Source organism: Talpa europaea (assembly GCF_964194135.1).
Source record: "Talpa europaea genome assembly, chromosome: 5".
Taxonomy (NCBI): Eukaryota; Metazoa; Chordata; class Mammalia; order Eulipotyphla; family Talpidae; genus Talpa; species Talpa europaea.
Window position 1 is genome coordinate 33,578,808 of NC_140071.1, and position 27,422 is coordinate 33,606,229.

The 27,422-nt window shown below is 36.1% G+C and overlaps 1 protein-coding gene across 1 annotated transcript in view; it reads right to left on the reverse strand.

The window, feature by feature from the left end:
• The window catches only part of ARSK (arylsulfatase family member K), a gene marked incomplete at both ends in the record, with an annotated part of 28,616 nt that extends 3,743 nt beyond the window's left edge, over positions 1–24,873 (reverse strand). Inside the window, 6 exons of the mRNA XM_084232924.1 lie at positions 5,989–6,213; positions 9,848–10,019; positions 12,663–12,945; positions 15,623–15,782; positions 19,665–19,794; positions 24,736–24,873. Coding sequence (XP_084089050.1) covers positions 5,989–6,213; positions 9,848–10,019; positions 12,663–12,945; positions 15,623–15,782; positions 19,665–19,794; positions 24,736–24,873 — 1,108 coding nt within the window. The remainder of the gene's footprint in view (positions 1–5,988; positions 6,214–9,847; positions 10,020–12,662; positions 12,946–15,622; positions 15,783–19,664; positions 19,795–24,735) is intronic.
• Between the last annotated feature and the right edge of the window lie 2,549 nt (positions 24,874–27,422).

The window sequence follows — 27,422 nt, forward strand, 5'->3', positions numbered from 1 at the left end:
AGTACTTGAGATAGTTTGAATGAGTTGCCTCTTCACCCCTTTTCTGGTTCAATGTTCCATGTTTTAAGGTATAATTGAATATTTACAATGAAAATAGAAAGACATCATAAAGAAAAAGAGAAAAGTAAATATATAGAAAATTCATCTACAATGTTAGAAATTAAACAAAATAGAATAAGTTAATTTAACTTCATTTTAAGTATTTGTGAAAAAATGTTAATTAAAGGAATACAAAGAAGTAGAGAAAAACCTCTATAATCTTCCTGTGGTATTTGTTTTATATATAACCTAGTAAAAAAAATTGTATCATCAACTTTCCTTGAAAGGGTAATGTAGTGATCTTACTAACCAATTACAATCAGAAATGTTTTTGGGGAAGGGGGGGGAGGGGGGAAGAGAGAGAGAGAGACAGAGAGGGAAGGAGTGAGGAAGGGGAGAGGGGAAGAGAGAGAGAGAGACAGAGAGGGAAGGAGTGAGGAAGGGGAGAGAGACAGAAGTTGTCAAAAAGAATGTGAGAAAGAGAAAAGAAAGATGTGCATAAAAGAAAGGAACTATCCAAGATGAAATAATAGAGCTACAAGACTATTGGCCACTAGTGTAGGTCTACTATAAGGGAGAAGAAAGTAACTAGGGGATAGGCTGGCTGAGGCGAGTCTGTGTGTCAGTCAATAGGTGGCACCATTAGGGAGGAACCAGAAGGGTTGGGAATTCCCAGGGCTATGGCTTTGGGATATTCCTGTATTAAGCATCTTAATAACCTATAATATTTTGAAATCCTTATTTCAGATGTCTTACAAAAAGATTAACTATTTGAAGAAAAAAATCACAGGAAATAACTAGTGTAAAAGAGAAAATTGAAACAATTTTAAAATAAGACTACCTTTATTTCTAACTGAACTAAAGAATGCTGAGATTAAGTCATTAGAGAAGAACATATTTTAAAAGGACCAACTCTGAAATAATGATATCAACTTGAAAAGTATAAAGAATTCCTATTCATAAAAATGGCACTTTTCTGCCAATATCAGAAAATGATATATGATCGCAAACTAGAAAGGACCTATAAGGATAAATAGACTAAGAATGTTTTTCATACTTTATCATATAATATTATTTTATAGAAAAGAAAGCACTCTTTAAAATGCCTCTAAAAATGACTTGTAAAATTAGAATTTTTAATAAAAGCAGTGTAGCATCTCAAATTATAACAGTGTAGTAAAGTAGGTTTAATAAAACAGGAATCCCTATTGGTTTTCCACTTTAATATCTTTCTTTTGAAGGTGTTTTAAATTACTATCTTTCATTTAATACTTCTAAGGTTCACATAATAGAAGGGAAGAGAAAGTCTAGCTTGAGGGTTTGATTTGAGAAATTTAATCCCATACTGTTTTTGTTTAAATTTGATTCATATAAAATAATGTAGGTTTAGCTATACAATAAAAAACCTTCTGAATTCTAAGAATAGATTGCTTTATGTCTATTTTCAGCTCCTAATTGCTTAGGAGGATCACCACGAAGTCCTCTGTAGATACTTGATCCAAAGCTGTATGTTTGTTTATTAAGTAGAGGTGAAATAGAACGTACTGTCCCATAGGTCTAATTTTAGAGTTAATCACTATTAAAGTTGCTTTAAACTTCTAGCACTAAGCAATTTTATTTATTTATTTATTTTTAAGATTTACTTATTTATGCATACAAGAGGTGGGGTACAAGCCAGAGATATGTGGGGGAGGGGGTGAGAGGAGAGGATTCACCTGAGACAGAGTGGGAAGCAGAAATACACTACTGAGGGGAGCAGAGGGCAGGACAGAAGAGGTCAGCTGTGCCATGTGGGTAGCTCCCCTGCCGGGATCAAAGGGGATTGAACTCTTGTGTATCAGTCATTAGGTGGCACCTTTGTGCTGCAGAGGCTGTGGATAGCTTCATAGTGTGGTGCTTAACCCCTTGCGCCACCAGGGAGGCCCCGCAATTTCATTTTAAAAGGTTGAATTAAACACCAGATTAAACACAGACTATCAGATTTGCCTTTTGATAAGGCTCCTCAGCAAGGAAACAGTTCATTTTGTGGTATAACTGTTACTAGTATTCTCTTAGCTGCACTGATCTGGACAATAAATTTGACACCCTATCTCAATAAACAAACAACAAAATCCAAAAAAATTGTTTATACAATTTTATAGCCTTCAGGTTCTTCTTAGTAATAGATGGGGTTATTTTCACATATGATTTCATCTTTTAAAATAAGATTTTACTATTTTTTTACCAATTCATTACTACTAAACATTCATATTGTTTCCAATTCTTTAATTCTGTAATAAAGATCCATAAAGATGAATCTTTGTTCATAGGTTATTTTCTAAAATTAGAATGTACAGGTCAAAAGGTATGCATATTTCTAAGAAATTTGGAACGTAATGCTACACTTGCCTCCAGGAAATCTGCTAGTTTACTCCCAGCAGTAGTAAATGAGGTCTGTTTTCAATATAAGATTTTATAAATCTTTTAATCACTGTAAACTGTATACATGAAAAAACTGGCATCTTCTTGTTTTAACAGTTTTCTGACTATGAGTCTGAACCTTTAAAAATATCTTGGCCATTTGTGTATTTTCTGTTGTGAATTGTTTGTTTATATCTTTTGGCTGGATTGTTAATAGGCTATTTCTTTTACTTTTAGATTTGTAAGAACTCTATGTAAAAAGGTTTATTATAATTAAAATTTTTTTATTGAAGTTACAGTGCATTATAACATTATATAAATTTAAGGAATGCATCATTATAAATCAACATCTGCATATACTATTTTACATTAAGACCAATTCTATAGTCAAGCACTAAAACTAAAACCTTGAATTATAACCTCTGCCTTATTAAAAGTCCAGTTCTATATTTCACCATACAGCTGACCCTTTTTACCCATTACCTACCTTCTTTACCCCTTCCCTTCTACAACTATTAATTTGGTCTTATAGTCTCAACGTTTATTTTTGTTTTATTTAGTACATTCATTTGTTTTGTTTCTTTGTGTGAATGAAATCATGAGGTTTGCCCTTTTCTGCATAACTTATTTCACTAAGCACATAATGGCTTCTAGGTATATCCATGTTGTCTCAAATGGCAGAATTTCATTTTTAACAGCTGAATAGTATTCCGTTGTGTGTGTGTGTGTGTGTGTGTGTGTGTGTATCTCACATCTTTATCCAATCATCTGTCAATAGGCACTTGGGTGGTTTCTAATTTTTAGCTGTTATAATGCGCCAATGAACATTTTTTTTTTTTTGAGGAATCTTCCTATGTTTCCATAATGGCTATACCAAATTACATTCCCACTAATTGTACAAGGGTTCCTGTCTGTCCATATAAAAAAGTTAATTTATATAAATAATAATGTGAAATGTTGCTTCCTGGCTCTAATGTAAGGTTCTTGCTTACTCCTTTGCATCTTTCTCTTTCTACCTTATAACTGATTAACATCTGGTTAATAGGATGTTTCACTGTTTTATCTGACTATGCATGCACAGATATTCTCCTTCCCTCCCTTCCTTCCCCCAGCCCAATATATAAATATAACTCTTCCCCTTGTATAATAAGATATTCATTAAGAGACACATTCTAAACAGTATTAAGCCTTTAGATGCTAAATTTCCAGTTTAGAATTGTAGAGAAACTCATTTTTTGGCATCACTTCCTTTATCCCAGTTGGGTAGATCTAATCAACACATAATCTAAATGCTGTTAATAGAATATATTCTGCAGGGAAATGTGACTCAGAAGGAGTCTATTACCAGGAGTCAATGCAAGATAAAAATAAATAAAAACCTACGTGGAACTTGGAACTATGAGTTTTAGAAAATTGCAATAACTGACAAATTGCAAAAATAAATAAACCTATAATTTCAGAGAATCTACATCATTTCTAGGAGAATGGGAAAGGACTATAAAGAAGTTTCTGGTAACGTTCTGTCTTGACTACAGAAATGCTTTTGTTAAGGAACATAAACTAGGCAGGGATAGGCAGCTGCCCCTCTAGGTGGTAAGTGAAAATTTCCTCATTCCAACTATCTTTATTTAGAATTTTCTTATATAATCTGTTAGGTAAAAACATTATGAAATCTTTCAGTTTGCAGTTGACTTAACTTTGGTTTTTTTTTTTTTTTTAAAGATTTTTATTTATTTATTTATACAAGAACCGAGGGACAGGCCAGATTCGCGGGAGGGTGAGAGGATTCACCAGAGACAGAGAGTGGAACAGAACAGGCAGACTGATGAAATACACTGCTGAGGGGAGCAGCAGGCGAGACAGGAGAGGTCTGCCATGCCATGTGGGCCCCTTGCCCGCTGGCCGGGATCGAACCAGCGCTGCAGAGGTTGCGGTCAGTTTCACAGCACTGCGCTCAACTGCCTACACCACCAGGGGAGGCCCAGTTGACTTAACTTTTATGATGCATAAAATAACAAAAATGATGATGTTACCTTAAGATTGTAGGGTAGAAAATTTGCACATGGGCACATATAAAAGCAAATTTAAAGAAAAATGATTTTTAACCAACTAACATAATAAGGTATTTAGAATGACTAGGAATAGACAACAACTCACTGAAGATAGTTCCCTAAAGGTACTGACTGTTGAGCTGCTAGAGTCAAAAAAACAAAATACCTAATATCACTATGAACTATCTTAAGGGAAAACTGAGAATCACCCCAACCTTTTCTAATATTTTGCAGCTCTGGTCATTGTACTTCAAGAAAACAGAACAAGGCTAAGAAATTAAGCAAGTAGAATTAATGAAATTTTTCTTTGAAAATGGGTAGGGTAGATAGGACAGGAAACTGTGAAGGAAAGCATACATTTGTAAAACTATTTAGAAAAATATTTTTCAAAAAAACTATAGAGGTGGTAATATGATAGACACTTATACATAATTGTATATTTATTTCTTATGAAAACAGAAATGAGACAAGGCAAGGATGGGCTGTTTTTGATGGAGCCAAAAAGAAGCAGAAATATGGCTAACAAGGATAATTGCTTTGAGATAAAGAAGAACCAGAAAATGATGATAGATTAAATAGGTATGTCAGATAAAGTAACAACAAAGAAGTATGCTCAAATACATCAAATATATTAGTGTTGTGAAATCAAAGAGCAAAAGAGAGGACACAGACATAAATTAGAATACATTATAAAAATAGTAAGACTATGATAGTCTCTAAATGAAGGGAGAGACTTTGTAACATAAGGGATAAAAATAATTCTCTTTTTTAAAATTTTAAGATACGAGTTTCTTTCACATTTATATATCATGTGTTGTTTTATCTTTTATTTTACCAAAATCTATTTGACAATACATTTTGCAATTGAAGGTGCATGAGGATAAAGGAACATATAATACTATTTAAACTCTGCAAAATTAAATAGAAATGAACAATTCTATATAATTTCCTCTGAAATGATGGTGTATTCTAGCATCTTCAGAAATAATGCTAACTACTCCTATCTAAATATTGCTATTTTACACCTATGGTTGTGCTCACAGACTCTAAGAAGCCAGTAAAGCAAATAATATGGAATAATCTAAAAATTCTGAGGAAAATGTGTTCATATCATTCAAATTAAGGGGCTTTTCTAACACTGTATGAGGTTAGTAATTTCAAAGTGAATGGAATAATTGAGAAAAAAATTCTTATCAGTCTAGGGAGGTGGTGGCAGAGAATCAGTATGTCATATTTATAAAGATATAAACCTGAGTATCTTACATGGTATACTTTATAGTCATTTCCTGATTATGAATCTTTTGAAGGAAAACTGATTATGGAAAGTGAAGGCCAAAGGAACCTGAGGAATATTATCCTCATTTTTCAAATATGAATTTGTCTCACAGTTAAACGAGTTGCTCATAGTTACAAATAAGTCAGCAGAGCCTCTGGCCACTTTAGTTATTCATTCTCCAGCATTATTACAAATATATATTTACAGAATTTCATTACTTACCAAGCATAGTAGGATAAATATCCACAAGAGAAACCACATTTGATACTTGTGCGTTGGCCTTAATTCCTGGTCCCATTATTAAGAGTGGAACATGGGCACTAGCTTCGTACATACTCATTTTATAAAACTGACGATGTTCCATAGCCAGCTCACCGTGGTCTGAGGTGTATATGACAACAGTTTTCTGAAGAAGATCTAACTGGCGAAGAGCCAAAATAATTTTACCTAAAAGATAAACGTTAATTAGCTTTCAGTTCACATTTTATTCTAATACAGTTTATAACAACACTACCTAATAAGAGTTTGTCAGATTACTTCTTAACCTCTGATCATCACCTATTCTTCTTATGTATGTTATGCCAGGTCTCATGTGCCTGCTTCTTGGTAGACTAGAGAGGAAGGCAAAGTATATAGCAATAGGAGAGGCGTCTTTATTCGAAGATTATACTGGCTTGCTTCTCTGTTTCTATCAGATAATGGGGACATTTTTTTTTCTTAGTGATTGAATGAAAAAAGAAAGCTAGGGCCTCCCCAGTGGCGCAGTGGTTGAGCGCTGGGTTGCGAAGCTGCCCGCAGCCTCTGCAGCGCTGGTTTGATCCCGCTCCCCGGGCACCAGAGGAGGTTCCCACATGGCGCGCAGACCTCTCCTGCCGCCCGCTGCTCCCCTCAGCAGTGTACTTCGGTCCTTCTGCCTGTTCTGCTCCCTGCTCTGGCTCTGGTGAATTCTCTCACCCTCCCACGCTTCTGACTGTACCCAGAGCTTGTATAAATAAATAAATAAATAATAAAAAATAAATCTTAAAAAAAAAGAAAAAGAAAAAAGAAAGCTAATACTGGATATCAGCATTGTATATGATTGATATCACTACCAAACTATAATTCCTGCCCAATAGGATGTGATAAGAGGGGTTAGGTCCCCTTCCTCCCTGCTACCCTTTCTTCCAAATTTCCAATCATCAGATTATGGCCCTGAAGTTGGCTGTTATGAAAATCCCACCTTTGATGAAGGGCTGGAAGCAGTACAGAGAATACATGAGTGTCATTTGGCATTTTCTTGGGTAGGGAAAAAGTGGATAGTAAAACTCCTCTGAGTATTTCCTGCCTTTTAGCATCTTGAAACTTCTTCCTCATTGTTATTAAGAGAACCACAATAAGGCAGTCCAGAGAGAAGAGTCATCCCCAATTTGGCAGTTCCTGAATCTTGGACACAGGCGTCTGTATTTCTAAAAGCAGACAAACCCACAGGTAAGTCGAGGTCAGAACCGAGACTCACTGCTCTATGGAGTTATTTACAGAGTTCAAGCCATTCAGATCTCCCAGTGGACAACTGTAACCATCTCTTAATTGTTCTTGCCTCCACTCCTGCTTCCCACCCACAGTATCCCCTGCACTACTCTGGTGGCTATTTTTTAAAATACCGAATCATGTCACAATCCTGCTTAAAACTTTTTTTTTTTTAAAGATTTATTTATTTATACAGGCACTGGGTACAGTCAGAAGTGCGGGAGGGTGAGAGAATTCACCAGAGCCAGAGCAGGGAACAGAACAGGCAGAGTGACGAAAATCACTGCTGAAGGGAGCAGAGGGCAGCAGGAGAGGTCTGTGTGCCATGTGGGACCCTCAGCCGGGGGTTGGGGATCAAACCCGCGGCGCTGCAGAGGCTGCGGGCAGCTTTGCAGCCCAGCACTCAACCGCTGTGCCACCACGGGAGGCCCCTGCTTAAAACTTTTTCATAGTCTCCCATTGTCTGTTTTTTTAAACAACTGCAACACCCTTAGCTAGCCTTTCACAATTTTAAATTACTTGTAATTCCCAGTACACACATTAGTTTAAATTTACTTGCTTTCATACATACTCCACCTTCTGTGCCAAATGCCCTGTCTCCCGTACTTCCTTTACAATCCAGCATCTCCTACCTGGAAAAGCATCCCCTGTTCCTCCAGGTAGAGTCAATCACTCTGCTCTCTAAGACCCCTTCAACAACTTAAATACTACTGTGGTTACAACAACATATTATAATTGCTGGTATTTATACTTATTCAATAAATGTTTACTGAGTTCCTGTGCCAGGCACTACGGATGCAAAGCTAGACACACAAGATGCAATGTTGAGTAAGACTGCACATCTCTACCCTCATGAAGCATAACTTCTTCAAGGGAAATGGACAGTAAACAATAGATAAAATAAAAAGGTCATGATATAAACAAACAAGATGATTAAATGTAGAGTAAGTAGGATGATGGGGCTGGTATACTAACTTAGAAAAATTGGGAAGACGTCCCTGGGGAGGGAATAGGCAGACGTATGGGTATCTCAGACAGAAGGAGCAGCAAATATAGAACCCCTGGGGTGGGGTAAGAACTTGAGTATTTTAGTTAATGTGTAATTTCTCATCAATATTAAACATAGTACCTCTCATAGCTAGTAGGCTCGACATGTTTGATGAACAAACACAGTAACAAATACAATAAACAAATAGTAACAAATACTACATGGTGAACTGCCGAGCTACTTCATTTTTTTCCCTGAAGAGGCTTCAAGAGTAGTGTTTACCATGCTAGAAGGCAACATATATTATTTAGTAGACATGATGAATAATAGCTACAAATTTTGAAAAGTGATTTCCAGGAAGTGAGGACTGCAATCTAGCTATGAAATCTGTCACCCCATTGATCACAAGGATTTATTCAGCTGATATGGCTGGCTAGGCTGTGTGAGTGTCCCATTTCTCCTTCATTATGTGTGTCCCTAGAAAGGGTGGAAGAGGATGCCCTTCCCAGATAGTGACCCACCCTTCTTCAGCCAAAGGTATAGGAGTAGCTGCACTCCCCTGCTACATCCTCCAAGCTAGCTTTTGCACCTTTTTAGGGTGCTAATGGGTATATATCACTGACAGCAGAAAATAGTGAAATAGAATTCAATATTTGTATGGATCTATGATTAAAGAGAAGTACAGAAAATCTTATTTGCATTTAAGATTAAGTACTTGGAATGTCTTTAAGACTTTCAATATATTCTATACTTGTTATATTAGAAATGGTTTTTCCATCTGGCATTTTGTTTTCTGCCTCATACTTTATTTTTGACCAGTAAATGATATTTAAAAATCACCACTTGCTTGTTCACTTTCAAGGTTTACTTTGTACCCAAAAGTCACCAATGCAATTATCCTTCACTCCAAAATACAGTAAAATAAATGATGTAATTTTATGGAAAAAAACTTGTTATACAAGGTGATATTTTTAAAAATATGGTTCCTTCACAACTCAACTGGAAACTGCCATAACTATACACGTGAACAGGGAAAACACTAATATCACCTTATGGAGGCAGGTATGGTTTTGAGCTGAATTAAGGTGGAAATTCAGTATGATTATGAACCAGAATATACATGGAGAAACTGATTTCAACTTTAGTTATGCCTTGCTCTAAAGGGCCTATAGAGGATGGATTTGTTTTACAACTGTTACAAGTGTGGGAGAAGTCAGAAGATTCTATAACTAAACTGTCTCATCATCTAGAAATTAAGCTGTATACCTGTGTTAGACTACCAATTCCCAATACCAATACCAGCTGATGCTGGTAAAAACTTTTGTCTTTAGTAGATGATAGCCTTCCATGGTCCTTTGTAAATGTATGAATAAATCTAAGGATTTATTAATTTATGAGTAAGACAGAAAAGACTTGTTATCCAATTTATAAGTCAACACTCATAATTCTAAGTCTCAAGTATCTAAACAGTTGATGTAAGAAATTGTCTGAGGATGCTTATACCAGTTACCAACCAGCACAATCACAGTTTGTTGGGAAAATATTACACTTTTCTTCATGTAATTGCTTATTAATTATACCACCTACCTAGCATGGCATCTGTCTCAGCACACATAGCATAATAAAATGCTCTAATATTCTTAATTTCTCTCTTTGTAAACTTCCCAGTGCAGTTTTTTGTATAAGAAGAGTAATAATCTACAGGGTGCATTTCTGACAGAGGTAACCATTTTGGGATCTTGATGTCATCATAAGATACCTGAAAAGGGGAGAAAATCAAAGAAGTGATATTCCTCCTCGCCAACAAATACATTTAATGAAGTAGGCAGTGTTTACTTAGGAGAGCAGAACAGAATGATTATGGATTATCTGAAGAAATAGTAAATCGAATACATGAATTAGAAACAAATTGTTAAATTCCCCATAATGACAAAAGGTATATATCAATACTTGTACATATAGTCAAACAGGAGTGAACATTATTTAAAAAATTTTACATGTCAGTGAAAAACATGAACTATACTCAACAGTATTGTACTCCAGAAAAATATGTCCAAGCACTTTATACAGTTAGGTAATCAATTCTAAAACTTCAGAATCAAGACCTAGACTCCTTTTCCCAATAGCTGATTCACTAGTAAGAATGCCAATATCTGGTGAGATAGCCAAATGTTAGAAACAAATAACTGATTTTTTAAAAAAAGGTTTATTTTATTTATGCATACAAGAGCTAGGGTGTAGGCCAGAGGTGCAGGGGTAAGAAGATTCACCAGAGACAGAGTGGGGAGCAGAGCAGGTAAATCTACTGAAATACACTGCTGGGGGGAGCAGCAGGTGAGACAGGAGAGGTCTGCTGTGCCATGTGGACCATCTCCCTGGTTGGGGATTGAACTTGTGCTGCAGTGGGTGCAGATAGCTTCATAGTGCTGAGACTTAAAGCCTTATGCCACCAGGTAGGCCCAACAAATACTGATTTTTAATATATATAAATACTTATAGTTTTGGTGAAAACAATGAAAATGATACATTTTATATATATATGTATCTTTTAGTCACATGACTTAAAAAATTTAAATTTGACTAGCCTAGGCAAAGATAAAGCCAGTTAGAATTTTTAAAGAAGTCATGAAGTATCTAAAACTTTAACATTATTTCCTTTAAAATAGCAGACAAATGGTGTCTCTGGTTACAGTGTTTAAAGTGACTTCAATTTAACATGACACATTTCAAAACACAAGCAGTGCTCACTTTGCAAGGTTAAGACAGGCACAGATCTCAGTCATCACATTTTAGTTAAGTTACCCCCAATCCTTTAAATTTTAGTTACTGAAGTATATTAATGGAATAATAACATAAAGTACAACTTTCTCATTCATATGCTACTATCTCTTTAGTCTATAAATCACTATGTAAATTACAGATTTATATCACAATCAGTGACTAATCACTGCTTTTAAAGTCTATCAGTGCTTTTAAAGTCTATTGTTGCTTTTAAAGTCTATCAGTGATTGGTCACTGCACAGTTTTTATTCCATGTACACACAGGGAACAGAATGTATAGTTGTGCAGCCTCTTTTCTCCCAGTGACAAATTGATGACATTTTTATGAAGTGGATAATCAAAAGGTGAAATTGATCAACAAAGAGGAATATAAAGAAATTTAAAGTGATAACCCTGGAAGTGAGATTGGAATCAAATGTTAACTGAAGTTCTAGAAGAACTGGCTGACCTGGGAATGTTTTTTTTCCTTTTTTTAAAGATTTATTTATTTATGCATATAAGAACTGGGGTACAGGCCAGAGGTGTGGGGGCGTGAGAGGATTCACCAGAGACAGAGTGGGGAACAGAACAGGCAGACTGGCTGAAGTACACTGCTGAGGGGAGCAGCGGGCGAGTCAGGAGGTCTGCTGAGCCACGCCATATGGGTAGCTCCCTCACCAGGGATCGAACTTGTGCTGCAGAGGCTACAGATAGCTCCATAATGCTGCATCTTAACCCCTTGCACTACTAGGGAGGCCCCTGACCGAGGAATGTTGACACTGCCACCCTAATACGCTGGAGCTATGCAGCCAGAGGGATTTAGTGAAGACACATCCATCAAAACAAATGTGCAAAGCCTTTGTGAAGAAAAAGGATGATCATATCCTAGAAGTAACCCTGACAAAAATCTTCAAATGAAAGGAATTCTCAGAAATACATCATGACATTGAAAGTGCAAAGAGTAAAATATTGGAAGGTGATGCAGATTTAGAAAGAAATATGACAATTTGCAAAGACATAAAAAGATGCTTGGCTCTGTATATTACATTATAAAATGAAAAGGCAAATGTCGTTCAAACTGCTCATTCATATTCTTTACAAAAGCCAAAACACTTTAATTCTCAATGCTTCTAGTGCATCCAATCTACAGTACATTAAATAAACATGTTTTACTATTTTTTCATTTCCCTGTTCATGATCCAAAATAACAGAGCTTTTGCTGTTTTGACATGTTTTTAAGATTCTTAGAAAAATGTTAATTTTTCCCATTGACAATTAAGATCTCTTTATGTAGTTTCAGCTTGCAAGGCCATTTTTATGATCCTGACCTGTGTAAAGTGAGGCCTGCTTGCACTCCTAATACGGTGTCTTAGTTTCTCTTCTTATAGACATGTGCAAATGTACTCAACTCCAACGCTGAGTTTCTGAGTTTTAACACATTTATTTCTATAAAATTGTCCTTTTAGTTTTTGCTCACTAATTATCAGTTAAGTTTGACTAAAAGAGAATATACAAATTTCTAATTTTACTTTATTTTTTTTAATTTTACTTTAACAGAAATTATACAAGAAAAAATGAGAAAACACCAATAATATATGAATACAACTTAACTTCTACTTTTGAAGACACATACTGTACTTACCTTTTTAAGCCAATAAAGAGATGTATAAAATGTTGAAGATCCAAAATTTTCTCCTGAAGATGGTGAAGGATAAGGGTGTGGTAAATTTAACCCCAAATATAAAACAAATGGTTGAGTGTAATTAATTGCTTTCTGTCTTAACCAATTTACTGCTCTGTCTGTATTTTTCCAGTCCTTTTCCATTACTCTTACTTTTGATTTTTTAGAGATAAGATTAATCATAGGCCTCCCTTCCTGTCTGAGTAAGAAAGCAACATCTCTTGTCCATGCTTCCACACGATTGCTGCGGGAGCAAAAATAGAGGAGCGTTGTAAGGTATTAAAGTTTTAAAAACTGACTAAGCATAAGTGTAAGAAAGCAATATGGAAAACAATTCTCACACACAGTCATATAAATGTTCAACTAATTATATGAGACAGAAAGTTATACTTAAGAAAGTTATTAAGCACTGCAAATTCAAAAACCAGGAAGAAAATAACAAGAATCAGTCATCGATGTGTTCTTTAAAACTAAGATAGATTATTTAAAAGTGTTACATTTTCTTATAATAATATATTTAGTAAAATAAAACATGTTTGTGATTCCTAGTATTCTTAGTATTTTTGCTGAATTTTGTAGCATTTTGTCTTTTTTTTCTGTCAGAAAAAGATAGTATTTCTGATGAAAGCTACTGTAATTTCCTCCTATAACTGGTAACCTAAAAATTCAGTTGGCTATTAAAAATACTAAGCACATTCATCCATTTAGCATCAAAGAATTACAATTCTGGGAGCACAGATTTGGGAAGGATACCAGAATGTGTCCCAAGGAAGGACAATAGATGGGGTATGGGGTATGTGTTTTTTTTTTTTTTTAAACAAAATTCATATTTAGGTTGAAATAAACTATACAAAATTGATTTTCTTCACCAAAAATAACAGCAATATCTTCTGTATTCTTCCCAGATAAACCACAAAACACTTATTTTTGTAGGTTTTCCAGGTTTTGCTTATAAATCAAGACGAGGCAGTAGATACAGTCATGGAAAAGACAGAAGAAAACAGACAAATCAGTTGTCAGTGTCATGGCCTCTGATCATGTCCCGACCATGAAACACAGTGTTCAACATACACCTAATAAGCAGCTTACAAAGATGTAGGCTCAACAAAGGAATGTAAACAGCAACAGCCAGAAGTGGAATAACAACAGCAGACTCTTCCATTCAAACTGTAACTTGTCCTTTCAATGTGTGTTTTTTTTTTAAGAGAGAGAAAAAGAAGGATGCAGCAGTAGATGAGGTCAGATAAAGGAGTTACAAAGTAAAATGGTCAGGTGGAGGGGTCACAAGCAAAAAGTAGATAAAAATTCACCTTTATCAGTGCTTTCAAAGTGGCTATTATGTTTTCGATGGAATGTTGGTAGTTTGGGTCTTGCCCAGTCCAAAGTTCTGCCAGTTTAAAGAAAATAGGTTTTTCTACAATAGTTGCTCTGGTCCCATTTAAAATGGCTTATGTCACCTTTTATACACTAAATCTTTTATACACTAAATACTTATGTCACCTTTTATACACTAAATCTTTGTATTTTTAAAAATCCTACATCATATCCATCTAATTCTGCCTAAAACAGTAAGTTTGTTAAAATTTATAATATCTAAAGAATATAACATCCATTCCTCATTCTTTTGCCTCAAACATTGGTGAAATCTCAATATATCTATAACTAGAGCTATTGCAGAGGAGAGGGATGTTGGGTTTATTATGCCAGTATAAGCTCAAGGATTGTGAGGTAAGAATGGGACACAGATTGATGCAGGAAGTTTAAGAACCCAAGTGCTTTCTTTTCAATTAAAGCGTGATACATGAGAAAATATGGCTGAAAAATTATTCTAGGAAGCACAAAAGATACAAGCAAGCTGGTAACACAGACTAACTGGTTGCCTGGTGCAATACTATCATTTAAAATAAGAAATATATATTTGATCTTCACTCCTGTTTTTGGCACAAAGTTGCAAAAAATCTTGTAATTTCCTAAGTGATGAGAACAACAAAAGTGTCTTGTTAGTTAATGAGGCTACTTTTGAATCACACATACGCTATGGATGGGGGCTGGTTGCAAGAAGGAATAGAGATTGAGCTTAGTCAATGATTTGACTAATCCTGCCTATGTACTCAATGATTTTGACCAATCTAAGTAAGTCTCCAGGTCCCCCTCTCTCCAGAATGGGAGTCTTCCATGAGTGTAGCCTTCCAGTTGGTGAACATGCAGAGGTGCTGGGAGATTAGAGCCTGGAGAGAACATGGAAACTCCTTGCTCTTTCCCCAAGTGTTGCCCTATCAGACATCAGATATCAGCTATAGGCTAACTTTAAAAGCAGGCCTTTCAAAAGGTAACAGTCTCAGGTCTGATATGTTAGTGGTTTCCTGCTTACATTGTTTCATTCAATCCTCATACAAACAAATTAAAATTCAGTTAGCTTAGATAATGTGCCCAAGATTATTCCACTGCAGGTAGTAAACAGAAACTAGAATTCAAAAGTATGCAATCTGATTCAAGATCTCTATTCCAATTCATTATGCCCGACTGTCTGGTTTTTAAGGGCATATTACATTTGAGGATTTAGAAAAAAATAGGCTCAATAGACTTATGTAAAAGAGAAATGACAAAAGGAAATAGCAAGAAGGTTATGGTCTTTAAACAGACTGTAAAGTGAATAATAAAGAAAATATTATCTAACAGAAACCAGCAAAATATATCAAGGGGTAAACAATTTTATAGACACTATTATAGACTTTTAATGCTTAAGAAAACAAAATTAGCAGCATATTAGCAATTTTTAATATTTTAAGAAGTTAAAAAAGCTTAAGTTTTAGTCAAATTAAACAACTGAGGGAATAAAAGATTTACCTTAACTTTTCTGAAGAAATAAAAGTAAAAAAAAGTACATAGCTCATAAGTATTATATATTTTTCATTTTTTACCTAATGGAGTGGTGTCCTGAAGTATAGTCCAGTTTTCCAAATTTTTGTGTTTGGTAACCATGCTGCTCCATCACATCCATCCATGTTTTATAATTTGGATCTAGGCCCTTAAAATTATTCCAAGATTCTGTTAAGTGTGTGAAAAGGCCACTCCACATTGCTGGGGAAAGAAGGGCATTAAGATTAGTGTAAAACCTAACAATTTGTTTTAACTTTTGACAGATACTCCAAGAGTGAAAATAATCTACTAGTTTAGAGCTCATACTTTGGAATGAGACATACCTTTACTTAACAGTTTTGATTTTCACCTTATTTTATCAAAAGGGAATTCTGTAAAGATTTACCACTTCCATTCTATTGGTCAGTCTCTAAGGAATATAGGTTAAGTTACTTGAGGTAAATATGGCTAGAATTATACAAAGATTGTCTGACTCTAGAGTCTTTAAACAATCACAAAAATAATCAGTAAGTATTATTTATTGTTTAATTTTCCAAATCAATTAATCAGTCAAATCAACTCTCATTTCTCCAACATGCATATTGATTTTTCCCATTCCTTGTCCTTATACTGGCTTTCCACAAATATTTAATTAAAAATCTTAAATTTTATGATCTTTCATTTTCTATAATGATGATTATTTAATAAATCATTTTCCAAATATTAACAGACATGAATGGAGAAACTGACAGCAATACCAGAAGGCCAAGGGATTTCAAACGCACATCAACAATGTCTGGATCATGCAGATGGAAAATCAAAAGGAAATACTGGACTTAAACTATACATTATACAAGATAAACTTAGCAGACAACATTACATCTCAAAACAAAAGACTGAAAATTCTTAAAAACACATGGACAATTCTCTAGGATAGATCAGATGTTAGGAGATGAAACAAGTCACCTAACATAAGAAGACTGAAATCATATCAAGAATCTTTTCAGAACATAATGGTATGAAACTAGAAATCAATCAAAAGAAGAAAACTAGAAAATTCACAAATATGTGGATACTGAACAACCTGCTACCGAATAACCTTTGTTTCAAAAAAGAAATCAAAAGACTAATCAAAAAATACCTTGAGATTAAAATGGAAGTGAAATATACCAAAACTAATGGGATTCCCAAAAAACAGCAATTCTAAAAGGGACCTTCAAAGTGGTAAGAAAAAAAAAAGACACATAGAGTCAGACATCTAAGACACTGAGGAAAGAATGGTGATTTATCTCACAGATGTTCCTCCAAATCAGGTGGCTCAGGCATAAACTTGGATCGCAAGTCTCCCCTGTTGCTTCAAAACTCAGATGGCAGAGATGTTACTAAGATGGTGGTAGAGGAAGTTCTTGCCTAGTTCCTGAGAAAAACATCAACAATTTACCAGAGGGACACTACACTGAAAGAGTCCCAAGATTTAGGGAGAAAGTGAAGCACACCTTGGACACTGGAGATCAACACAGACTGCACAAAGGAGGCATAGAAGAGATTCACATATCATGGGGAAAGCCACATGGAGCCTACAGTCCAGGGCAGGCTATATGGACGGCATGGTTGCAGGCTCAGCTCAGGATCCAGAAGTGGGGAGAGGCACCACTCAAAGAAGGAAAATCAGTACAAAGAACCTGGGTTGCTCCACAAAAGCAGGGTTTACTGTAAGGAAAAGAACAGGGAAAGTGCATTAGATTGTATTCCCTCTCCTTCATCTCCTTAGGACTGGTACTGACTTCATGAAGCACAATACAATGCACAGACTGCTAAGTCTCAGATATGGAACCCCAAAGAAGAGGTGTATCAGCAGTGCCACAAACACAAATCAGTCCCCCATCCCATTCCACAGCTCACTCCAACCAGCTGCTGGTTTCATCCAGGCCACTCCCTACCTACTCTGCTGACTCAGCAACTGTGTAAGCAGGTCTCAGGACTTTTGGAAACCTGAAAAGGCCCAAAAAATTAAAATAGGGCTTCCCCGGTGGCGCAGCGGTTGAGCGCTGGGTTGCGAAGCTGCCCGCGGCCTCTGCAGCACCGGTTCGATCCCCGGCTGCTCCCTGGCCACCAGAGGAGGGTCCCACATGGCGCGCAGACCTCTCCTGCCGCCCACTGCTCCCCTCAGCAGTGTACTTCAGTCCTTCTGCCTGCTCTGCTCCCTGCTCTGGCTCTGGTGAATTCTCTCACCCTCCCGCGCTTCTGACTGTACCCAGTGCATGTGTAAACACACAAACAAACAAACAAATGAATAAATAAAACATGCCTCTATTTAAAAAAAAATTAAAATAAAATAAAAAACCACAGCACCAGTTGTGGGAAAGGTAAAAGCAGTTCAATTCTCTAAGTTACTGTAATACATATTTAGAAAATAGGAAAATTTACAGTAGCAAAATGGGCAGCAGAAATATATTTTATCAAGAAATAAGAGCAATCACAAATAAAGAATCTAATCTTACAAGTTAAGAAACTAGAAAAATAATAACAAATGAAACCAAAAGCCAATACAAGGAAGGAAATAATAAAAAAAAATCAGAGCAGAAATAAATGAAATAGAAATAAAAATGACAGTTCAAAAGAGCAATGAAACCAAAAGCAGAATCTCTGAAAAGATAAAATAGAAAAATGAGCTAGGCTCATTTAGAAAAAAAGGGGGGGCCTCCCTGGTGGCACAAGGGGTTAAGATGCAACCTATGGAGCTATCTGCAGCTACTACAGCATGAGTTTGATCCCCAGCTGGCCAGGAAGCTACCCACATAGCACAGCAGACCTCTCCTGCCTCGCCTGCTGCTCCCCTCAGCAATATATTTCTGTCAGTCTGCCTGTTCTGTTCCCCACTCCGTCTCTGGTGAATCCTCTCACTCCCCCCACACCTCTGGCCTGTACCCCAGTTTTTGTATGCATAAATAAATAAAATCTTTAAAAAAAGAAAAAAGGGAGAAAATTTTCTAATAAATAGAATCAAAATGAAAGAGGAGGTTACAACAGATACCACAAAAATACAGAGAGTCATAAAGAGTATTATGAAGAACTTAACAATAAATTGGATAACCTAGGAGAAATGGACAAATACTTAGAAGCATACAAACTTTCAAGAGTAAATCAGGAAGAAACAGAAAACCAAAGCAAATCAATATCAAACAAGGAAATTTAATCAGTAACCCGAAGTCTTCCAAAACACAGAAGTTTAGGAGCAGATAGTTTCACCAGTAAATTCTGCCAAACAGTCAAAGATGAACTAGTTACTTATCCTCAAGCCCTTTTTAAAAATTGAAGAGGGTAGAAATAAAACATCAACAATAACAATGATAGTGTTGATAGTGTTGAATGCGTAGGTAAAAGACCTCATGACTCAAATCACAGAGAAAATTATGTTCAGGAAGTTACAGACAAAAGTAAATTGTTGGGTTGCTATTTATGGTTTCAAGGCAAATGATCATAAATTAGAAAGACAGAAGAAAAAGAAAAGTAACTCTTTCATAGATACAACTTGTAAAATTTCACCATATTTCCCAATTACACATGGCTCAATGTCACTGACATTTTGTCATTAAAACTATGCCTATTTGTCAAATTACTATAATAAAAGTGAATGATTAGAGTTAGAAGTGAATTGGAACTTAAGAGAAAGATATACAGTATATGATCTGAAGTAATATGGAAACCCAGATAAATTTGGTACATGCGAAGTCCTAGCTATGTTGTGGCATACTCTGAAGACCCCTTCCAACTCTCTGTATTCTTACTCAAAAATTTCCCTGGAAATAGAACTCTCCCAGGAAATATGGGTCTTTCCTAATTACTTATATAGTCAAAGGATTCTTATCATCCATAAAGAGGAAATAAAACAGTAGCACAGCAAATACACATCATTTTCCTTTTGGAAAAAAATTAGAAATTCTAATAACCCCAATACCCTAAAGTACATTATTTTTAATAAAAAAAAATTTTACTAGGAACCAGATATTACATGGTATCCTATTTTTTGGTGTCCTTTGTTAAATTGTGAAAATATTTTCAGAATGTGGCTTTTTTCCCCATTAATATGAAGCATGTTCATACCTGCACGTGATGGGCAACAGATTGGAGAGTTTGTGTAGGCATTCACAAAGGAAGTGCCATGTGCTTTCATGAAGTTGATAAAAGGAAGTTTCACTACCTGATTTCTTGGATAAAATGTTAGCCTTCCATCCTGGAAAAAATAAATTTAACATTGATTTAATAAAAGAAGAAAATCATTTCCCTTAACTTTAGCCATAAAATAGACAAGTAGCAAAAACTTCACCATGATCCTAAAAGTCCTTAAGACATCGGGGCCTTCCTGGTGGTGCAACATGTTAAGATGCAACCTATGAAGCTATCTGCAGCCATTGCAGCACAAATTCGATCCCTGGCCAGGGAGCTACCCACATGGTGCAGCAGACCTCTCCTGTCTCGCCCCTTGCTCCCCTCAGCCTGTATTTCAGTACCTCTGCCTGTTCTGTTCCCCACTCTGTCTATGGTGAATTCTCTCACCACCTCCCCCCATACCTCTGGCCTGCACCCCAGTTCTTGTATGCGTAAATAAATCTTTAAAAAAAAAGATAAAAACATGTATAGAAAGTGTTATCAGTAGTTGACTCATAATATTAAGAATGAAATGCAGTGTTACACTTAGATTCTTTTGACTATAGCAAATAAAGGACTTCATGTAAATTTGTCTTGTAGCATGATGGACTGATTGAATATATTTTCTTAAAGTTACCATTGATTTAATTTATCTAGTTTTGTTTTGTTTTTACTGAGGTAACACTGGTTTATAACACTGTGTGTGACAGAACAAATTTTTACTAAGTATTTACTATGTATCAGGCACTGTGAAAGAACTAGATACAATGGTGACTAAACTAGAGCCCTTCGCCCTTGAAGTTCACAGTCTAGTGGGAGAAGCAAAAAATATACTGGTAAATAAACCAGGAATAATTATAAATTGGGCTTTGACAAAAACCGTAACATACAGAATAACATGGGAGTCTGACTTGGATAAAGTGGACAGAAAAGGCTTCTCTGGGAAGGATGGGACCTGAAGAATGAGAAGAATTTAAGGGGCAAGTAAAGTTAGAGATACCTGAAAGACTTAAGTGGATATATCAATTAGGCAGCTAAACAAATAAATCTGAAGATTAGAAGAGATGCTGGTAGGAGATATGCATTTTGCAACTGAATTGGGAATGGAAGAACTCTCCTTGGTACAGAGCAAAGACAGAAAAAAGGATATTCAAGTCCTAGAGTTATATCTATTATATGTTGTCAATATAATTATATAGCATAGTTTAAAAAATGAGCCAATCCAAAATATGAAATATATAAAGACCACTGAGATAGCTTAGATTTCCAAAAGAACAGATAAGGAAAGTTCTTGGAAAAAGATAAGAATCTGGCACTCAGAGAAATCTATTCAAGTAAAATAATCTTAAGAATATTTAGCATATTCATGGTGTTGAAAACTGTGAGATTGAATGATACTTCTTAGAGAAAGAGTGAAAAAAAGTTAGAAAGGAACCTTGTGATTCTTCAAGGAGAAGGCATCATGGGAAACATGAAGAATGGCCAATGAGGAAGATAACTTGGGGGGAGGTGGTGAGAGAATTCACCATAGACAGAGTGGGGAACAGAACAGGCAGAGGTACTGAAATACAGGCTGAGGGGAGCAAGGGGCGAGACAGGAGAGGTCTGCTGCACCATGTGGGTAGCTCCCTGAGTATAGAAAGTGTTATCAGTAGTTGACTCATAATATTAAGAATGAAATGCAGTGTTACATTTAGTGCCTTGAAAGCCCAAAAAGAATACAGAAAGAGGAAATATCAGCTGTGTGGAGAGGAAACTTAAATAAGGTCACAATTTATACTTAAATTGGTAGCATGGAAATAGTTGGTGATCTTGACAAGAGCACTCTCAATGGAATAGTAAAGACAGCTAAATTAAAGCAGGGAAAAGAGAATGGGAGAGACAACAGATGGAAAAAAAATTCCTGAGAGGTTATTTCACAAAAGGAGACAGGAAAATGGGATGGATGTTACAAATGAAGAGTTAGCTGGAGGCGAGTGTGGGATTAAAGTCAGTTTTGTTTTAAAATGAGAAAAATTAGAATATGTTATTCAGTACTCCATGGTCAGCTGAGAAATCCATTTTTTCCCACTTAAATGACCTTGGCACCCTTGCTGAAAATCAACTGACTATAAATAATAGATTATTTTCTTAATCAAAACGATTCTTTTGGTCTATTTATCTATCTATCCCCTTGTGTCAATAACACACTAGCTTGTTTGTAGTAAGTTTTGAAATCAGAAATTTTGTTCTTCTTTGAAAAGATTGTCTGGATAACACTGGGCCCTTAAATTTCCATTTGAATTTCAGAATGTTTTTCTATACCTGTAAAAATGTCATAGGAATTTTTATAGAAATTGCATGGAATCTGAAGACTAAATAGGTGATTATTACTATATTAAAGTTAAGTCTTCAGATTCATTTATTTAGATATTCTTTTATTTCTTTCAACATTGTTTTGTAGGTTTTAGAGTATAAGAATTGCATTTCTTTGGCTGATTTATTCCTAAGTACTTTATTCTTTTTTTAATTTTATGTATATTACATCATTCTTCATTTTTGTACAATGTATGCTTTCTACTCTCAGGTGTAGTTCTGTGAAATTCCCACCACCAATTTACCCGTGCACAATCACCATAGTCCCTTGGGCTCTTCCCTCCTGTTTTGATCCTTCTCCCTCCTCCTTCCCTGCAGAATGTCTTTGATTTATAGGTGCCTTTTGGTTTTGATTTTTAATTTATTATAATTACTATTTTTCCCCCTGATCCTTTATTTGGTTTTTTGATGCTATTTTAAACAGAACTGTTCTTAACTTTATTTTCAATTTGTTCGCCAATCAAGTACATGGAAATACAACTGAATTTATACATTGATATTATATCTTGCAACCTTGCTTGCTAAAGTTTTCTTAGTTTGAATGGTTTTGTAGTGGATTCACTAAGATTCTCCATATACAATATTATCTGCTATTAGAGATCCTTTTGTTTCTTCATCTTTAATCTGGATGTCTTTTAAATCATTTTCTATTCTAATTCCCTGGTTAGAACCTCCAGTACAATGCTGTATAGATATAGTGAGAACATATATCCTTTTGTTGCTGATCTATGGAGAAAACATTCTTTTACTGTTTAGTATTAGCTGTGGTTTTTTGCAGATGTCCTTTATAAGGCTGCGGAATTTTTTTCTAGTTGGTGGAATGCTTTCATCATGAAGGACTGTTGAATTTTGCCAAATGCCTTTCTTCATTTATTGAGATAATCTTGTGGGTTTTTCCCTTTATTTAAATAACATGGTGTATTACATTAATTGATTTTTTTGATATTAAACCAACTTTACATTCCAGGGTAAGTCCCACTTGGTCATGGTGCTTTTATATACTACTGAATTTGATTTGCTAGTGCAGTAAGTCCTCACTTAATGTCTTTGATAGGTCTTGGAAACTGTAACCTTAAGTGTAACAACATATAAAAATGGCCCTTAAATAATGTTAAGTTCAACAATGGCCAGCATTTCTTTTTCCTAATACATGTCATAATGAAACAATGTTGAATGAAACATTACTTGAGGATCTGTTGTAGTTTGTTAGCATCTTTACTTCTGTATTCATAAAAGACATCAATCTGCATATAATATTTATTTTATAATATATATTTATTAATACATATATATTTATGTATCCACACATATATATTTATATATTAATATTATACTATTAATATACTATTAATATAATATCAATATTAATATATATTAATATATTATAAAATCTATATATTCACACTATACAAAAAATCAACTTATTTTAGTCATCTTTGGAAGTTTCTAGAACATTGTTAGGTACTACTCAGAGTCCTGCTTAGGTATGAAAGATTGTCTCCACCGAAGACAGTTGCTCTGCTCAAGATCAGTCTCCATTCTGGCCACAACTAATGACCATCCAACATGGTATGGGTATAAAGGGTATAAAGCCCTGATTCCTTCACAAGTGGAAACAATTCTGTTGCATCAAACTAGTTCGAAAACTAGTAATGTCAGCTGAGGCCTCCACTGAGACAACTCAACAAGTCTCTGCACAGTCCTACTTCTTTCCTTCCATATGATCACAAGAGTACTTCCTAATAAACCTTTTTCATGTTGCTCTCCAATATTGTCTGTTCTCTAAGTTTAGATACTCATAAAGATTACTTTAAGTAATATGCTGAACTCATTCTATGTGTATATCCAGATTATGTAACTTTAATCATCAAGGGTTAATCTAGGAGAAAGGCAGATTAAAAGCAGTCTTCTGAGGTCAGACATGCTTAACACAAAACGATCTATGTGACAAGCAATGATAATAAACTACTATATTAATAACCACACATTTAGCTAAGCAGTAGTCATTGAAACATGAATAGTACTAAAAGAATCAGGGGATGCTGATAGCAGTATTCTTTTGACTGATGGCTTGGGAAAGTTCAAAAAACTGTTCCAGTCTGGGATTAAACACCACTATTACCACCATCACTACCCACTATCCTTACCCCACCCGGCCCACACACATTTCTCACGAATAAAGGTGAGTGGACAAAATCATATCAACTAACATATTTAAATCAGCAGTAGCAAGACTAACAGATCCCCGGGGAGCAAAAATAACGTAAACTTTCTTCATTTCTCACCATTCAGTCCTGCAAACTTTAGTAACACTGGGAAAGCACCACTGGAAAGCTAAAACGCTTTTATGGAAATACGGACTATTATTGTTCCCTCACAACTGATTCAAACCAGGGTATGGAATGAAAGTTCATTAATAGCGGTAAAGTAATTTCGTGGATAGAGGCCCGATATAATTTTTTTTTTTTTGCAAGGACACTATCAGTGCATTTTATTTACTGAATTGTATTGTTTCACATTCGCTGCACGCATATGTATGTGACGTGAGTATGCAGGGCCTCAAAATAAAATGCATTTCTTACTTTGTTTCCGGGTAAAACACGTTTAAAGGGCTGTGGGCGGTGTCACAAGTCTGGAGCGGGATTCCCCCTCCCAGCCTCTGCGTACTTACGAAGGAGTCGCTCGCGACTAGCACCACGTTAGGAGCATCGGGCCAAACCCAAGCTGCTCCCCGCCTGTGCCCACCTGCCCCCAGGGCTGGTACTGCCAGCGCCCAGGCTGCGGCAACTGACATCCACTGCAGCAGCATCATGGGGAGCTTTTGCGCGCTGAGCCCGCCTCCTCCACGAACTCCCCGCAGGTAAGAGAAGGGCGGAGATTGCGTTTGCATTCCGGGTAGCTGGTCACCTGCAAACTACTACTCCCATCAGGCTTGGAGTGAGCACATGCGCAAAGGGGCAAGTCTCGACTTCTGCTCTGGTTAAGACCTTTTAATCAAACACCGAGAGACCTAAAATCCTGCAACTTCTGTCACATGAGCAGTACTTGGGAAATGCACATGCGCCGTGACTCCAGGCTTGGCATTGGTTTGAAAAGCATCTGGCCCTGGTGGATTCGGGTCGCGGTCGCTTTTGCAGAAATTGGAGCTGGTACGTCGTTGACATGGTAACAGAAAAAGGAAGGATCAGGGACTGGGGCAGTCTGTTTTGCGCTGAGCAGGTGTGACTGAGTCTTAGGCGAGACCGGGAACGGGGTGCTGGTGAGGTGGCGGAGCGTGTCACTTAAGTTGAGTGGGGCGGGTCTTTGTGGGGCCTCTGGCTGGACTGCCCCAGCTGCTGTATGGGGGTGGGGGCGCGAATATGTTACCCAAGTAAATTCCGAACCTGCCTCATCTTATTGCCCCTTTTTTTTCCTGTGCAATAAGGATGTATTGTGCTCCGGTGGAGTGAGAAGCAAGGCCTGGGAAGTAAAGTTTCAGATAATGGGCGGACAAAAGCGTAGGTGTACTTAAGGGTGATAAAAGGGAAACGGAATGGGCTCAGAGGAAGAAAGGTTGGGCAGTGTGACGTGTTCAGTTGACGTAAGTTCAGAATACCATTGCTGTGCTACAGAAAAATCACTGGTGCCTCTTGCCGGTTGAACGCCTTTGGAGAAGTCTGGAAGAAGCAGATTTCTATCCCAGAGCCACTTTCCTCATTTCATTACTGTAGTTTCTGGTATATATTTTGCTCACAAAATCAGTTGTTTTAATATCTGACAGGAAAAGGAGACGTTGCAGTACTTATTTGTAGTAAAAAACAGTCAATACTAGTATCTGCTTTTTGCATAAAACAAATGTAATAGGGAACAGTTCCTATTTAATATTCACGTGGCACTTATTACATGCAGAGCATTGTATCAAGCATTTATGGAGCACTTGCCATGTACTTTTATTGGAATATTTTCTGTAATCCTCACCTTCATCATTTTGTAGGTAGGAAAACTGAGGATTGGAAAGGTTCATTGACTGACCTAAGGTTACATGGGGAGTGAGTCTGAACTCAAACTTGAGTAGTCTGTTCCCTAACTTTTTACAATACTTGCTCTCCTTAATTATAGAATTTTGTGATTTTTCTACTGAGCTTAGTCTATTTAGTGCAGCAGAAATTTTAATAGGCAGCCTGCTGAAGATCAGTGGGAACATACAAATATATAACAACAGTCCTGTCCAAAAGGAACTCTATAGGGAAACAAGACTATCATACATGAAATAATAGTACACAAACATGGAAGATAATAGAGGTGGGTTTATGAACACATGTTTCAAAAATTTCTTTGGAACCAATTTGAAATGTAGAACATATCTGACATAGATACAGTGTTGACTGACATTTAGATTCATAAAAAATATATTTAACTTTATCTGTGGCATAGTTCTGATTCTGTGAACTGTATTTGCTCACTATGGCATTGTTTCCACAGGACCTGGGTTCTGAGTTCCTGGTCAGGAAAACAGAAACACATCTGTTTTCCTTTCTCTTCCATTGACAACATTATTGGGAGCAGGTGCTTTGGTGGTTTGAAGTAAGATGCATATTTTAGGGCCCCAGTGACAGCACTGGAAGAATCCAAGAGGTTTCTATCCTACTTTCATCTTACATTCAATTTGTCTTTCATCATTCCTGCTAAGTGAATTGTTAAGTCTGTGCCTTTCCATCTCCAGTGATGGGAAACACATTTCTTTTGAGCAGGCGTTCCACATTTGTTCAGTTTCAGTTATGAAAATTTTTTATTTTTGGCTCAAGTCAGTCTCCCTCTGTTTTTAACCATTCACTAGTCCATTTCTTTTCACTTTTATATGATTAATCTCACCCTTTCAGCAACTTTCCCAACCCTTTGTCCACCAATCTCCCCTCCCCCTGCAGCTTCAGTTTCCCCCTACTTCCTTAAGTTAGTTATTATATAATTTCAGGTTTCTTAATAATTTAGGACATACAGCATTTTTGCTTATTAGTAAATTAACCTATCACAAGAGATACTTTTCAGTGTGTATGTGCACTTTTAAGTGTGAACATGTTATGTATGTTTTGCAATGAGGGTAGTGGTTCTGTACGTGTATAAGCCATCAGTTAAAGATTTGTGTTTTATGGTTGCTTGCTTTAGTGAGATACATAACTGTGTTTCAGAAAAGTCTTCAACTGAAAATCTTGGGCTAGATTTTTATTGTTCATAGTTCTTTTAATGTTCAAAATATCAGCAGCAATATATCCTTCCTTTGGGAAACTAACTGTAGTTAGTGACTAAGTGAAACACTCAGTCTTGTCTTCACATACAGAGATTCTGTTAGTATTTGTTGAATATCCACAATGTACCAGACAT